Source organism: Plasmodium falciparum (genome assembly GCF_000002765.6).
Source record: "Plasmodium falciparum 3D7 genome assembly, chromosome: 13".
Classification (NCBI taxonomy): Eukaryota; Apicomplexa; class Aconoidasida; order Haemosporida; family Plasmodiidae; genus Plasmodium; species Plasmodium falciparum.
In genome coordinates, this window is record NC_004331.3 from 1,976,300 (window position 1) to 1,995,000 (window position 18,701).

General features: G+C 20.1%; 3 protein-coding genes across 3 annotated transcripts in view; 2 read left to right on the forward strand and 1 right to left on the reverse strand.

Annotated features, from left to right (window-relative positions):
- Positions 1-969: 969 nt before the first annotated feature.
- PF3D7_1349300 (tyrosine kinase-like protein) lies at positions 970-6,393 on the forward strand (the record flags this gene model as incomplete). The annotated part of the gene is made up of 1 exon (XM_001350170.1): positions 970-6,393. The coding sequence occupies one exon, from the start codon at positions 970-972 to the stop codon at positions 6,391-6,393; it is 5,424 nt and encodes a 1,807-aa protein (XP_001350206.1).
- A 1,130-nt stretch (positions 6,394-7,523) lies between these two features.
- On the forward strand, positions 7,524-8,712 carry PF3D7_1349400 (cytidine and deoxycytidylate deaminase, putative; the record flags this gene model as incomplete). Its single annotated transcript, XM_001350171.1, has 5 exons — positions 7,524-7,580; positions 7,707-8,139; positions 8,260-8,335; positions 8,473-8,570; positions 8,678-8,712. The coding sequence occupies 5 exons, from the start codon at positions 7,524-7,526 to the stop codon at positions 8,710-8,712; spliced, it is 699 nt and encodes a 232-aa protein (XP_001350207.1).
- A 325-nt stretch (positions 8,713-9,037) lies between these two features.
- The window catches only part of PF3D7_1349500 (conserved Plasmodium protein, unknown function), a gene marked incomplete at both ends in the record, with an annotated part of 10,278 nt that continues 614 nt past the window's right edge, over positions 9,038-18,701 (reverse strand). Inside the window, 2 exons of the mRNA XM_001350172.1 lie at positions 9,038-9,095; positions 9,228-18,701. The exon at positions 9,228-18,701 is cut by the window's right edge and continues 614 nt beyond it. Of these exons, the coding sequence (XP_001350208.1) occupies positions 9,038-9,095; positions 9,228-18,701 (9,532 nt within the window). The remainder of the gene's footprint in view (positions 9,096-9,227) is intronic.

Consider the following 18,701-nt stretch of genomic DNA (forward strand, 5'->3'; position numbering starts at 1 on the left):
TACTAAAGAGTATACTTAAAAAATTTGCACGCTTACATAATATTTTTTTTTTTTTTTTTTTTTTTCTATGTAAGAATAATTTTAATATATGTTACTTCCTCTTTTTGAAATTTTCATATAATAAAAAAAATTAGTTAACGTTTGTAATAATAAATTAAAAAGTAAAATAATTGAATGACAAATGAGCAATTTTCATATATAACAATATTATATTTTTAATATCTTTTATGTTTGTCCTATTTATTATTTTTTAAATATTTTAATTTTCCCTTTTTCCCAATTTATATTTTACAATATTAAATCAAAGTAATATAAAAAAAAAAAAATATATATATATATATATAAATATATAATATATATTTATATAGTGTTATGTATATGTATATACAATTTTTTTTCATTTCTTTTTTTTTTTTTTTGGTGAAAATATTTTTCTATTATTTTTTTTAATGCGATATTTTATTAAAAAAATGTAACAAAAAAAATATAAAAATTAATTACAATATTTTAAGTATTTTATATCCATATAATTAGTTCATTATTTTATTTTATTTTTTTTTTTTTTCTTTTCCAGTTTTTATATATGAAAAGAGTAATAACAGAAAAAAATGAAATAAATTATTGTATTGAAATTTAAAAAGAACAAACATAAAATAGCATTGTATATAAATAAATATAAATATATATATATATATATATATATACATACATATACACATTTTATTTTCTCTCTATTTTTTATTTTATTTTATTTTATTTTTTTTTTGTGAGAAAAATGCATATATTAGACAATTTTTAATACATAGAAGTATAAATATTTGGACATAATCAAGTGTGTAATTATTTTAAAATCATAAATTGTTCAAAAGATATAAATATAACTAAATATATATATATATATATATATATATATTTATATTTATATTTATATTTATATAATATTTCTTCTAACCCCTATATATTATTATAATGAGTGAACATTCATCTGGGGTATCAAGAAAGCTGTTTTGTAATTCTGATAAATTATTTTATGACAATTTTAGGAATTTGGATGATCGTCTTAATTTGAATAATAATTTTAATGAAAATAGATATGAAGAAATATACAATAAAAAATATTTGAGAAATAATCGGAGATTTAAAACGGAGCCTCCGAAACATTTATATGAAAATGAAAGTGAACAATCTTATTCTTCACTTTTTCATAACATACTTAGAAGTATATCAAAGAATATAAGAAATGATGAAAAAGAGGAATCCAGCGATAATAATAATTGTGATGATGATAATGATAATAATAATGATGATGATGATAATAATAATCAAAGTGACTCCATTCCTAATAATTCTGAAAATTTTAATTATGATGATAATTCATGCTGTGAAATAAGCCCTTATGATGAAATCTCCAAAAAAACGAAAAGGGTTCATAACAAAATACATAAAAACGAAGATGGAGAATATTACAAAAATGTTTTATATAATAATAACAATTTATCCAAAGAAAACCAAATTAATAATATATGTTCATCAATAAATAAAACCCAAAGAACATTAAAAAGAATAGATACTAATATAAATGAGACATTAAATAATGTGAAATATATAAAAATGGTTAATAGTGATATTATATCAGATGTCTTTTTAAAAAATAATGTTAAAAGTTTAATTGTTTATGACACAGGTGGTATAGACATTGAGCTGATAGAAAATGAAAATCCAGAATTTCTTTATCATACATATACAGGTAATAGAATATCAAATATTTATTATGAATATGATGATTGTATAAAAAATAAAGACACATATAAAAATGAGGAAAAAAAAAAAAAAAAAAATACATTTAATTCGTCCTTATTATATAGAGAAAATTATATATTTAAAAAGGAACATGAGTTAAATTATTGTTATAAAAATAAAGATGATAATAAAAAAAAAATAAAAAACAATCCTTCAGAAAAAAATCAAATTATGAATTATTCTAGTGATATATGTAGTAACAGTGATAGTAAAAAACTCTTTACAAAAAATAAAAAACAAGAAAATGTTATAAATAAAAATATATATTATAATAATCCTAGTGATTATAATATTTTGAATAATGAAGTAAATTATAACAAAAACACTGTACACAATACAAATTTGTCTAAAGATACATGTGAGCATACATATAAAAATGTTTCTAATAAATATGATATACAAGATCATAATACAAATTCTTCTGCAGAAAAATATTATAATATGAACTATAAAAGTTCTTTGTTAAATAAAAATGATAAATATATAGAAAATACATCATCTGAACGTAATAAAGGTTACCGTTCCTATTCATCTATGTCAAGTATGCTTTCCTTAAATGCTTATGAAAAAGAAAATAGAAAAAAATATTATTACATAGGAGAGACAATTAATAATATAAGAAATGGATGGGGTATGCTTATATATAATGATAGAGTTATATTTGAAGGCGAGTATAAAATGAATAACGCCATAGGATACTTTATAAAATATAATGAATATTCGACAGAGATAGGATATCGAAGTCCGATAAGCGTAAAGTCTGTAATTATTATGAGTGATAATGATAATTTCATTGTACAAAATAGATCGGAAAATTTGGATACATCAAAAAATAAGGAGCAGAAAAGTGGTAATAATAGTTGGAATGTTTATAAATATGATAATGACAATAGTGATCATAATGATGATAGTGATGATAATGGTGATAGTGATGATAATGGTGATAGTGATTATAATAATGAAAATATTTATAATAATGAAAATATTTTAAATAATGAAAATATTTATAATAATGAAAATATTTTAAATAATGAAAATATTTTAAATAATGAAAATATTTTAAATAATGAAAATATTTATAATAATGAAAACATTTATAATAATGAAAACATTTATAATAATGAAAACATTCATAATAATGAAAACATTCATAATAATGAAAACATTCATAATAATGAAAACATTCATAATAATGAAAACATTCATAATAATGAAAACATTCATAATAATGAAAACATTTATAATCATCATAGTAATGATAGTAGCGGGGAAAATATTAGAGATAGTTTTTCAAAGAACAATATTAAAAATATTAGTAAGGATACTTATAAAATTAATAATAATGAAAACATAAATAATTTGGATAAAAATGTACCTATTTATGATAATTCTTCTAATTCTATAAATAACTGCTCTTACTATATAAATTCAAAATATGCAAATAAATCTTCATCTAATAAGGGTAATAAAATGATTTCAAAACATAGTACCCTGAAAAATAGTTCTTGTATAAATAATGATATAAAGAATATAAAATTCTCAGAAAATCCAGAAGAAAATGCAAAAGAATTAAAAAAATTTAATAATCTTACTAGTTATGTTAGAAGAAATAGTAAACACAAAACATCACCGGCACGTTCTATAAATTATTTAAAACCACCTGTTATGAATTTAATTAGAAATAATATATATTTTAATAGAAATACCTTGGGTAAAAATGATAAGACAACTTTTTGTACATCTAATATACATAGTAGTAATAAAAAAATGAGAGAACATAAAACGACCCATTTTCTAAGCCCCATGAATATTATTGTAACATCATTAGATACAGACGATGAAGATAATATTTCAGATGATAATGGAAAAACGGATGTTATAAGTAGTTGTACACAATATGAAGAGGAAAGGAAAAAAGATGAACAGAACATAAAAACAGAGGAAGTGCAATATATTGAAACATATATGAAAGATAATGATACTAGAGTTTTATATGAATTAAAGATTAATAAAAATGATGATATTTTGTCTAATCATAAAACTAATGAGTCTATTTTTGAAAAGAAGGATTTTAAAAAATATGAAGAAATATATAATAATGATTATGATCATCAAAATATAATAAAAACAGTTTGTTCCAAAAATGATAACAATATAGATAATGTTAAAAATATGAAAAGTGTAGATATTTATGATACTAATAAAAAAAACTATAATCGAAATTATATGAACAATTTAGATAATGCTAATAATTTTGATGAACCAACTAATAATACATTTGAAAAATATGTTAAAAAAAATGAAGGAGAAGAATTAATATTTAATGATGATCAAAATAAATTACATATTGATACATTTGAAAAATACAAATATCTCATTTGTGAAAATATTAATAATGACAAATTTGTTATAAAAAATAATCAAATTACAACATTTGAAAAGTTTTTGAAAAACCAACAAAATTTTGAAATAAATAATAAGTGGAGAGACACTCTTAATAAAATTAAAAGTCAAAATAATAGTATGAGACAATTCATGCAACCTAAAATAAATAATTATAATTTATGTAAATATTATGTATGTAGTAATAATATTGAACAAATAAAAAAAGGGGCTTTATGGAATAATACACGATTGATGGGTGATATTATAAAAACAAAGAGGGAAAACAACAATATATTAAATGGGGATATATTAAATGGGGATATAATAAATGGAGATATATTAAACAATGATATATTAAATAAGGATATATTAAATAATGATTCATTAAATAATGATTCATTAAATAATGATTCATTAAATAATGATTCATTAAATAATGATATATTAAATAATGATATACCCAATAGTGATGTATCTTCCAATGTTCATAATATTTCATCGGAATATTTAAATAATAATGATAAGGAAAATATGAAATTTTGTAAGTGGGGTCGAAACATATTTGCTAGAAGATTAAGAGGCGCTACGTTTCCAGAAACGCATGATGATAGACAAAAACATTGTTTTTTATTTATTGATGATTATTTAACATCGAATGAAAATAAGTTTGATATTATAAATCAGAATGTAAAATTAAGAGCTTCAGATTATAATAAATGGTCTGTTAATATGTTATATAATTTTCTTAAAATGATTGGATTGAAAAAAGAAGCTTACTTATTTAAAATTAATAAAATTAGAGGATATCATATATTAAAATTAACTGATAAAGAATTGAAAAAATTAAATATAAATAATAGTTATGTTCGAAAATTTGTTCTTTCTGTTTTTAGATTCTTAACAAATTCTATAGATAACGCAGATCCTTTATCATTAAATTATAATTCAAATAAAAAATTTTCATTTAATAATATCGAAAATATATGTAATACTCATATAACTATTTTAAATAAAATTGGAGGAGGTAGCTATGCTCAAGTATTCCGTGCAAAATATAAAACCATCCATGTAGCTTGTAAAATTTTTTTATATAAACCTAAAGATTTAGCTGAAGAAAGTTATTGTGAAAGTTATATATCAACACCACGTTCTAGTCATAGATATATATTTCCAAAAATTAATAAAAATATAAATGGAGAAGATTATAAAAATACAGATATGAATAATGAAAAACGAAAAGATCAAAATATTTTTACGGATAATTTCCATATGGATGAATCCAGTTCTATGCAACATGTACCACATGTTGATGATATTAATTATATTGAACAAGAAGATAACATTGAAAATAATACTAAATATAAAAATAAAAAAAATAATAATGATATAAATAATTCTTCAGATACTTTACAAAGAAATAAGAAAATTAAAAAAATGGCCAACTTGGAAATATTTCGTTATTTTCCCACACCAGTAAAATATCGTAATTATGAAGCCAAAATTTTATATTCCTTAAGAGAATGTAAACATGTTATAAAATTAATAGGTGTTTGTAGTTTAAGAGAAGGAGAAGAATCTTTAATACTTCAACATTGTCCAGGTGGTAGTTTAGAAAAATATATATATAAAGATGAAAAAAAAAAAAATTCTCCTTATGCTAAATCTTTAACAAGACCCAAACTAGTTAAAATTTTTCAACAAGTAGCTGAAGGAATGTATAATATTCATACTAATCAATGTTTCCATAGGGATTTAAAATTATCAAATATATTATTAGATGAAAATCAAAATGCAGTCATATCCGATTTTGGCTTATCTACAAATTTTTCTTCAAATGATAGTCCAACAGCATATGCTATTTATGGAAATATATTTTATGCAGCACCAGAAGTTTTAAAAGGAGAAGGTTTTTTCAAAGAATCAGATGTATGGTCATTTGCTGTAAGTTTATGGGAAGCTTTAACGAAAAAAATTGCATATGATGGAATATCAGCATCAGAAGTCTTTTGTAAAATATCATCAGGTGAATTATTTTTACCTATTCCAAAAGATATTCCTATGGAATTATCTGAACTTTTAAAAAGTATGTTAGAATATGATTTTACAAAAAGACCCCTTTTTAATGTTATAGCTAAAAAATTAGAACAAATAAGAATTCAAGCTGAGGATAAATTACATTTAGATATCATGTCCTTTTTTGATGGCTAATAAAATATAAAACTATTTATTAATATATAATAAATTTTTTTTTTTTTTTTTTTTTTTTTAATATTATTTTATCATTACTATACATTTATTATTTAATATAATATGTTAATTATAATTTATATAAATCTTTTTATATACCATATATATGAATATGTAATTAAACGTTTGTATTATGAATATATACAAAAAAAAAAAAAAAAAAAAAAAAAATATATATATATATATATATATATATAATATTGCATATGTAGATATTTCATGCATCTGTCATTGTTTATATGTTCCTCCTCATCTTATATATCATATATATATATGTATATATTTTTTTTTTTTTTCAAAGTTTTTTATTTTTTATTAAGAAAATATATATATGATCTCTTATTAAAGTATCTGTTATATATTATAAATTCTATACTCATAATTTTTATTGTTAATTTTTTGTATATTGTTCTTTAAATTTATTATGTGACCTTACCTTACATCTATTTTTACATATTCTTTTGATATTTGAAGGAGAAACACAAAAAAAAAAAAAAAAATTTAAATAATATATATTGATATTTTTAAATATTAATATATTTTGTCACACTTATGTAAATCTAATATATATATATATATATATATATATATATATATATATATATATATATATATATTTATTTATTTATTTATTTGTTTATTTTTTTTAATTTTTTATTATTACCTATTTTGTGTCCTTAACCTATAAGTGCTATTCTTTTATATTTTTTATAAATACAACATTATAATTCATATTTTATAAAAAATATATAAGGGATTTTTAATTTGTTTTAGTTAATATGAAAAAGTACACGTTTCAGTGAAAGTTGTTTTGTTATGCCTTTCAACTTCAGAATTAAAAAGGACATATAATTATATATATATATATATAATTGTATATATTGATGTATGCATAATGAAAGTTGTTTTATTACCTTTTTCTGGTTTATATTAAGAAAAAATATGTTATATATCAAATAATGAATTGTATATATAAAAAAATAACAGAGATGATATTATAAACAAAGAACTTTGATTTTTTGAATAGGTATGTATAATATATTGTTTAATAATAATATATAAATGTATTATAATTGAGCGAGTAAATTAAAATGGTTGAGCTCACTGAAGAGGAAGCAATGAACTTCTTAAATATAGCATTAGGAGAAGTAAGAAGAGATACAAAGATTAAAAAGAAATAATATTTAAAAGAAATAGAAATATATACAATATATATATATTATTATTATTATTATTGTTGATTTTTTTTTTTTTTTTTTTTTTAATATTTGTAGGCTGAAAAAAGTCTACAAAAAGAATTGAAGGAAATGCCAATATTTTGTCTATTAATAAATGAAGAAAAGAAAATTATATCATCCTCTTATAATTATACAAACGAATCGAAAAACGGTTCAAGACATAGTGAATTAATTGCAATTGATAAATATATTTATGATGGAAATTATGAACAAATGAAAAATTTGAATTTAATAAAATGTTATAATAATAATGAAAATTCAATAGAAAAGTCTATACAGGATTATTTTGTTTCTTTGGATGAAAAAAAAAATAGTGAATTGAAAATTAATAATTATGAAAATATAAATGACAAATATATGAACGAAAAATATAATAAAATACAAGAAAGGATAAATAATTTAAAGAAATGTTGTATTGTTGTAACTTGTGAACCTTGTATTATGTGTGTATATGCATTAAAATTAATAGGTTAAAATTAAATCAAATAATGATATTATTTCTTAAAATATAAATGTAAATATAAATAAATGTATATATATATATATATAATTTTTTTTTTTTTTTTTTTTTTTTACCTGAACATGACAGGAATAAAAAATATTTACTTTTGTTGTTTAAATGAGCGGTTTGGTGGTTGTGGCTCTGTGCTCTCATTGCACAAGAAGTAACAAAAATATAAAATAAATTTATAAAAAAGGAAAATATATACATACATATATATATATATATATATATATATATTATTCTTTTATGATACATAAAATTTTGATGTTCTATTTTTTATTACTTTTTTATAATCAGATATGAGGACATTAATGTTCATTATATAGAACACCCTGAATGTTCAGAAAAAAGTATTAACCTTATGAAAGCTTTTTATAAAGCTGGAAATCCATCAGGTACTATCATTTTTATATTTATCTTTAATTATAATATCACCACAAAATAAAATAATACATATATTGTTCATATATATATATATATATATATATTTTTTTTTCTTTAGCACCGGAAGAAAAAAGAAAGAGACCTATATCATGATTTGGCTAGCTGATCATTATTTATCATTATTTTTTAATATAAATTTTTTTTTATTTGTTTATCATATAAAAAAAGAAAAATAATAACAAAATATATATGTAAAAAAAAAAAAAACAAAAAATATAAAAAAAAGGTTAATGGAAAATTAAGGTGTGCTTTTATATACTTACAATTAAAACGAACGTAATAAAATAAAAAACTACTTATATTAACAAAATTTTACATATATATAAAAATTCTTTTTATAAGAGTATAAGAAAGTATAATATATAATTGATATGTATATTGTAAATAAAAAAAAACGAAAAAAAAAAACATCTTCTTTTCATTCCATCCATTTTGTTTTTTCTTGGATATGTTGATTTACTCCGCTTATAATTGCCCTAAAAAAAAAAAAAAAAAAAAAATCATAAACAAATAAATAAATGAATATATATACACACACATATATATATATATATATTATTATGTGTATATATAAATAATGTATTTTTTTTTTTTTTTTAATAACTTACATTCCTTTACTATAAGCTGATGAGACAATATTTTTATGCTTCTTATGTTTTTGTTCATTAAGTATTTCTTCAAAAAGATCCCTATTTCCATATAAACTATCAAGGAAGGTATCTATATATTCATTAATATGATATTTTTTTGATAAAAAGTTATGCGTAGATTCAATATGATTATTTTCTAAATATAGTTTTAAAAATTGATTATCCTTTTTCATTATATGTATATGTTGATCGGAAAAATGATAATTCGAGAATCCCTTTTCGATTATAACAAGCATCCACATTTTGATAAATAATTCAATAAATACGGTTAAGATACTTTTAAAATATATTTTTGGTAATTGTTTGAAGAACTTTTCTATGGTGTTAGGGAATATAGATACAATACTTTGTATGTTATTTACATGGAATGGTTCATATAAATTATAAAAGATTTCTTTTTGGAATTCATAACATATAATTCGGATAGATAAGACTTTAAAAATAAAATATAGAGTATTGTTTAGAGTATTTTTAATATTATTTATGGACATATCTAATACATCAAATATTGTTTTTGTATAAAAGTTTTTTTGTAATTTATCTTGTGTTATATTAAAATGAAGATGTTCATCAAAGATTTGACTAATTGATTCTACATTTGTGGTTCTTGTACATACATATTGTAATATATATTTTTCGAATTTTTTTTTTATTAAAGGTAATTGTTCTGAGAAGAAATATAGATTCCATGTAATAACTAAAGAATTCGATAAATCCGAATCATTAAATAGGAAATTAATTTCATCAATAATATTAATTAAATCATCACTCATATATGAGCCATCTGTTTTGTTTTTACTTTCATTATGATTATCATAATCATCATTTGTTGTTTGACCATCATTACCATTTTGTGTTACTTTATGATTTTTTTTATGATATATATTTTGATTTAGATTTTGTTGCTGATAATTATTTGATGTTTTGGATATGGATTCTTCATTTTTATCTGTTAATATTTCATCAATTTTATTTTTAATAATAGAATCTATTTCTTCATAATCGAATAATTTATAAAAAACATTAGTTTTTTTTTTATTTTTGTGTCTTATTCTTTTGGTAATTTCATCAGCATCTTTATATTCTTCATGTATATTATTATCAAAGATTTGATCTTGTTCTTCTTCAACATCTTGATGATTTTGTGTAATATCATTATCATTTCTTTTAAAAATAGTAAAGTTTTCATTAAATTGCGAATCATTATTTTCTGTTTTTTTATACTTTTTCTTTTTATGATCTATTGAATATTTATCCCATTGTATTTTTTGTTGTTCATTTAAATTTAGGAGATCATTAAAATATTTATCAGCATATTGATTAAGTACCGAGATGATAAAGGAAGTATATCTCTTTTTATAATTTTCACAATAATCATTTATAAAATTATTAAGGAATTCTAAGAAGGGTGTAATAATCCATTCAACAGGACATTTATATTCAAAAAGAGCTTCTAAAATATGTGAGATGATTGTAAAAATATCGACAGTGGTTGAATTATACATAATATCAGGGGCATTCAATGGAATTAACTTTTCATTTTTTAAACATTTAGATAATAAATTTTCATTTTCTTGTAATTTCTTATCTATAAATTTTATGAATATTTTTTCTAATTTAAACATTAATTTAACCATACATGGATCATTAGAATTAGATATAATCAAAGATAAATTTATAAACATATCATCTTCATTAGAATTTTTTATATTACAAATTGAATTATTTTGATTATCATCTAATGATGATAACTTTACTTTATTTAATTTGTTCTTTTCATTATCTATTTCTTTTTCTACTGTATGATTAATGTTTTCATTAATATTAAATCGAACAGAATTTCGATTTTCATAATAATTTAATACTTTATTTTTTATTTTCTCATTAAAAACTTTACTTCCATTTCTTAATTTATATTCTTTGGTATTTTTACTACCCATATAATAATATTCATTATGCTCATCATTTAATATACTATTATTTTTTCTTATATCATTTTTCATTAATTTTCTTGTTTCATAATTATATGTTTGTAAAACTATTTCTTTATTTAATAAATTGAAATTATATAATGATACAATAATAGATAAGGATTGCTTAAATGATTCTTCGTCAGTTTTTTTTTTGTTATTTTTTATAAATTTTAACACTTCATAATATAAAGTTTTGTTAGCAGCAAATAAAACAATTCTAGGATGCTCTTCTAAGGATAAATAATGTTTCCATATATTTGTAAAAAATAATATTTCCATGATTATTTCATTGATATATTTATTTATGATATTAACATATTCGTTTAACATACTATTAGATATTATAACATTACATAATTTTTTTTTTTTTTTTTTATCATCATTCATATTTTTTTCTATCTTATGGTTCTTCGTACTATCCCTTTTGTCATTTATGGGATTATCAAGACCATCACCATGGTTATTATCATGGTTATTATGATGATTATTATCATGGTTATTATCATGGTTATTATGATGATTATTATCATGGTTATTATCATGATTATTATCAAGATTATTAACATGATTATTATCATGATTACTAACATGATTATCACCATAATCATCACCATAATCATCACTACATTTTTGCATATTACTCTTTTCCTTATAATTATCATTTGTATAATTCTTCTCTACAATTTTATTATCATCTTTTTCATGTACCAAAACCTTTTCTTCATCCCCATATGTATCGTTTAATGTCATGTCATCTTTTATTCCGCATAATATATTATAAAAAATATTTTTTGCACTTGAAAAAATAAAATATTTAAAATACGTGGACATCCTTTCATATCCAGATGTTGTTGAATTATCATGTTCATTAAATGTATTTATATACATATCACCATTATGTAAATCTCTATTTTTATCAAATTTTTCATTCTTCCTATTGTTCATATGTTGATCCATATTCACTTTGTTATTTTCTTTGTCTACATATTTCATGGCATCATTCATACAATCTATATAATACATATTTTTGTTTTTATTAAATTGTTCACCACAAATATATTTATTATATTGAGTATTCGTATCATTTTCAATATTATTCCTATTGCTATGTTCTATCTTATAGATATCCTTTCCTTGTGTTTCCTTTATATTATTTATGTCTTGTAATCGTATAAGATCCTCTCTTTTTTCATCACTCTGTTGTACATATATTTCATTATCTTCCTCTTCGTCAATTTTAATATTACAAAAAAGTTCGAAGGGAGATATTTTTCCATAATTTTTTCCCCCCCTCTGCTTATTTTGCTCATGCTTAAGTACATTATGATTTTGGGAAGAATTAATCATATCTACATTTTGATAACACTCTTTTTTTTGCTTCTCCGCCTCACACCCACTACTATATTGATTATATATATTAGGCATATTATTATTATTATTATATTTGTCTATTATACTATTATTATTTATGGTAAAAAATTTATTAAGCATAATAAATACATCTAATATATATGGTAATGAATACATATCAATGAATTTCCTATAATTACAAAAAATGAGAAAGAAATAATTACGGAAATCACAACTTATAATTCTCATTATAAAAATGTCGATCATAACTTTTTCAATTCGTGATATTTCAATAAGTGATATATAAGATAATTCATTATTTTTTTTATATTTTATAATAAGGTTATTACAATTTGAAGGGATATTATTTTTTTTCATATCTATTTTATTATATATATCATCATTAAAATGATTATAATGATAATTATTATTATAGTTATATTTTGAATTTTTTTTATTACTACTTATACTTTCAATACTACTACTACTACTATTATAAGAAATACAGGAACTCGAATTATTAGTATCACTAGAAAAAGTACTAATCTTACTAGAAGTACTATTAAAATCATTTTCTTTACTATTACTATAATTTTTATTATCCATATATTCATTATATCTTTTTTTATCATTTTCTTTCATCAATGAACCAAATAAAAAATAATAAGAATTTCTGGAGTCCTCATAAGATGATTCCTCTTCATATAATCCCTTTAACATCTTGAAATGTATTTCCTTTTTCTCTTCTTTATCACACAACATACTTTTTTTATAATTTCCAATGATATGTACTTGATTATTTAAAGTTATCGTATCATAAAGAATATAATCTTTTGAATAAATATGTTCATTTAAATAGTATGATAAAATATTAGGAACATAACAACTTATTAAATTTTCAAAATGATCATAATTAAAAAATTTTCTGATATTATAATATCTCCTTAAATAAATTACATCATTTTTATATTCTTCTTCTTTTATTTTTCTCGTTTCTATATCCTTCACAAAATTTTCATTCATAATAAATGTATCATTAAATGTGTTATTAGTAGTTTCTGGTATGTTTGTACAAAATAAAAATTTTTTTTTTTTTTTTTTGTTTTGCTTTTTATCTTCCATATCATAAATATTATGATAATTATTATGATTATTATTATTATTATGATTATCATTGTTTTTATGTTCTTGTACACATTTTTTATTTTTACTTTTTTTCAAATGTTGATCAGCACATGAATAATTATCTCCATGGTCAGAATAAAAATCTCGTTTTTTCATTTTAAAATTTTTTATACTACTATTCTTATATGAGTTATTTAAAAATTTCTCTTCATCTACAGATCTGAATGATAAGAATTGTTCAAAATTTTTTATGAGAAAGAAAAACCTGCTAGCCATCTGCACAGTAATAATTTCATTTGTCATATTATTTGTGGATGATTGGTTTAATAAATCGTCTAAATTATCTTCTTTTTTCTTTTCATCATTTTTTCTCTTTAAGAATAGTTCATAACTTTTATATTCCTTGTTATCATATAATGTTAGTAGGTTCTTATCAAAAAAGGAATAAAACAAATGTATGACAAAATAAAGGATAAATGTGGACATGGGTATTAAGGTAGATTCCTGTCCATCGTTATAAATATTATACATATCTTGTACATAATATTGTTTATTATGGTCACCATAATTATTACTACAACTATCATTATTATTATTATTATTATTATTATTATTATCAATATTATTGTTGTTACTATCATTTTGATTGGTGCTAGTAGTATTTGTTATATTTATAATAGGTGCTGATTCTTTATACTTATTACATACAAAACCTCTTTCTTGAATATATTTTTTATTTATTTTTTCTCTTTTTTTGTTCCTTAAGGTTAAATCATTTCCAGCAAGTAAATAATGAATAACCAATATAATTGCTTGCATAATATATGGAGCATCAAAAAATATTTTTTCTTTTGAATTTTTATCTATCATACAGGATGAATAATAATATAAAAATAAATGTATTAATATTCTGTCAAGAAACCAACAAGAACTTAAAACAGTTTCTACATTTAATTTGTAAAAAACTCTCTTTTGTATATTCTTCTTTTTTTTTATAATACATTCATTCCGGAATATACTTTTAAAAAGTTCATCGTTATCTATATTTTTACATATACTTATGTCATTATTTCTAATTTTTTTTTCTTTTCCTTTATCATGAACAATTTCAAATGAATTACCCACATTATTGTTGTTGTTACTATAACACATATTCATATTATTATTACATATATATTTACTATAATCCCTTTTAGATTTCTCATATATATTATTAGTAATACACATATTATTTATACCACACATATTATTATTTGTAGCATATATTACAGAACTATCCTCACTTTTCATCTTTTCAAGTTTATAATTTTTTTCTACTTCGATAGATGTATTCTTCTTTATAGTATCATCATTTGTATTGCACATATGTACATGTTTATAAGAATTATATATAACATTCTTTATTTCGTTATCATAACATTCAATCTTTGTAAAATATTTTATCAAATTTGTTAAATGTAATCTTTCATCTACTTTACCTATATTCCACCTATTTTCTTTTATCAATGATTTTAAAAGTAACACAATTCGAAAGGATTTTATTAAATTCTTAAGTAATAAATTAGAAAAAAAAACAATCTTTTCATCATAATTTAAGCAGCTAAAATCTATATATTCCATCATATGTTCATTCATAATAATATGTTCAATATTACAATTAACATTACCCTTTCGAGTTAATATAACATGATGAATTCTTTTGATCTTTTCCTGAACATTTCTTATATATCGTACGAATAAATTATTTTCTTCCTTACATTTATTTATATATGTAAAATAATCTTCATTCTCTTTAAATATATTATCTTCATCTTCTTCATCACTCATTATATTATTATTATTATTATTATTATTATATCTTTTATATAAATTGTACAAATACGGTATGAATATCATAAAACGTTTAAATTTGAAATATAACGACATATACAATAAATGCAGTTGTCTTCTTACCCACGATAAGTATATATACAATTCGTCATTACAATTATTATAATAATAATTATTATTATTATTATTATTGTTACTATTTATATATTTTTTTTTATTATTACTATTTATGTTTTTTTTTTTATTATTACTATTTATATTTTTTTTATTATTGCTATCCCCTTTTTTACACTTTTCATTCTGATCATAAGTACAAAATAAATCATGAAACTGTAAACTCTCTAATAAACGCATAATCCTAAATCTAATATCAAGAACATGAAAAGAATATTTATATCCATAATTCATATAATGATTAGGAATAGTAAGCATAGTTATCAAATCATTGTTCCTAGAATTCAAATATAATTTATTTCTAAATATACTTATTAACCTTTTGATAAGCAATAAATTTTGAAGTTTTACATTATAAATATAATCTATATATACAAAATAGTCGTTCATTTCTTTTTTTTTTCCTTTCACATTTTCTCTTTTATTATTATTAAAAATAGTACACTTATCATACTTTTCAGTTTTTTTTTTTTTTTTCTGACCACCTTTTTCCTCATTTCTATAATCAACAGAACTTGAATTTTTTGTGTTATGTATCGGCTCAGAAGATGATAAATATATACTTTTTTTTTTTTTTTCCTCGTCATTTTCATACCTGTTTTTAGGTAAAAATAATATATTATTATTATTATCAACATTTTTTTTTTTATCTTCATTATTCAAATAATACTCGTCCTTCATAAATAAATCATTTAAGACATCGGAATATTTATCACATATTTCTTTATACATATATTTATTAATCTTATTTCTGCTACCTATGTCATATAAGAAATAACAATTTACTTGTGTTGATAAAAAATAATATACTAAAAGAAGAGATTCATAAGACATCATTTTATAATCATTTTCATCAATATCATATTGGTGAATGTTATACGATTTATTATTATGCAAGGAATTCATTTTTTGAAATATGGAAAAATGATTACTAATACAGCTAGGAATTTTATAGGGATAAAAATTATGACTTTCTTCATAAAAAAATCCTTGGAAATTCTTATAATCAAATAATATTGAACTATCATCAATAATATTATTATGAATATAATTATCATTATTATCTATCTTGATATTTTTATTTTTATAAATATATGATAACATATTTAAATCATTAAATTGTAAAATATATTTCTCATAACATTTTTGTCTATTCTTATAAAATGTAACAATATCCTTTCCATTATATCTATCCATGTCTTTCTTAAAATATGTATTCATATTTAGCTTGCTACAATAATCTGCATTACTATATATCGTTCTATCAATATCTAAATCGATATTTGTATCTCCATTTTTATATTTATATGTATCTCCATTTTTATATTTATTTGTATCTCCATTTTTATATTTATATGTATCTCCATTTTTATATTTATTTGTATCTCCATTTTTATATTTATATGTATCTCCATTTTTATATTTATATGTATCTCCATTTTTATATTTATTTGTATCTCCATTTTTATATTTATATGTATCTCCATTTTTATATTTATTTGTATCTCCATTTTTATATTTATTTGTATCTCCATTTTTATATTTATTTGTATCTCCATTTTTATATTTATATGTATCTCCATTTTTATATTTATTTGTATCTCCATTTTTATATTTATTTGTATCTCCATTTTTATATTTATATGTATCTCCATTTTTATATTTATTATCTAAAAACAAATGAACATGATCCTTATAAGGTTGGTCATTCAAATGGTTACACACAGAATTAATTTCATCAATATCATCTTGTTTTATTATTATAGGGATATAAAATATATCGGGGAATTGACTATCCCTATGAGAATTTATTACATCATTTTTATGTATATTACTTTTTATATTATATTTTTCTTCTGTATTCGAAATGGTTCTATTATTATTATTATTATTTTCCTTTTTATTTAATTCAGTATTTAACATATCATCTTGATGAGTTTTAATAGAATTTTCATTTTTTTCAAGACACATATCGTCAGCTTCATTCATTTTGTTAATATCATTATCTTCTTTTATTTTTAATTTCTCTTTTTTATTCTCATTAAAAATCAATTCCCCCTTTAGAAAATGTGGAGCGCTGTTTTGTACTTTTTCTAAGAGATTCATTAAATAAGTATTATTACTATTATTTGTTTCAGAAGGCATTAATAAAAATTCTTCTTCCTTTGTTAATATATTATTATTTTGAATACATTCTCGTAAATTACCAATATTAATATTTTTTTTTAAAATAATACTTAACCATTGTTGATAATCTATCAAGGAATCATAAGAACTAATTTCTTTTGATGTTTCATATATGACTTTATTTATACGTATATGTTTCAAAGCTAATAATTTTATAAAACATCTAAAGCTCGAATATATCTTTTCTATTCGATACTTTTCCCTTATTTCGAACTTTTCCAAATAAAGGCTTTCCTCTTGTAATTTATTATTTGTTCTTCTTTTTTTTTTGGAAATATTATTAAGTCCTTTTACGCTCTTATTTTGATTTGAACTATGATTTGAACTGTGATTTGTATTATGGTTTGTATTATGGTTTGCATTATGATTTGCATTATGGTTTGCATTATGATTTGCATTATGATTTGCATTATGGTTTGCATTATTATTTGCATTATTGTTTGCATTATGATTTGCATTATGGTTTGCATTATGATAATTGTTTAAAACCATATCCTTTTTAGAAATAATATTCTTTTTATTATGTTTGAGTTCGTCAATATTTTCATATAAGAAGGAGAGTATTTCTTTTTTTTTTTTATATATGGCTTGTATCCTTTCATGCGATTTATTTATAAGATGTTTACTAGCATTTTTTGCAAATTTATCCATGATTTCTTTAAAGGAGTGTATTTCTTTTTCTAGTTTAAGATCTAATTTAGGAAGTTCTGAAAAATAATTTATGAATTGTGGATGATTTACATATTCATTTATAAATTCATTTTTTTCTAAACATTTTTTTAAATAATTTTCG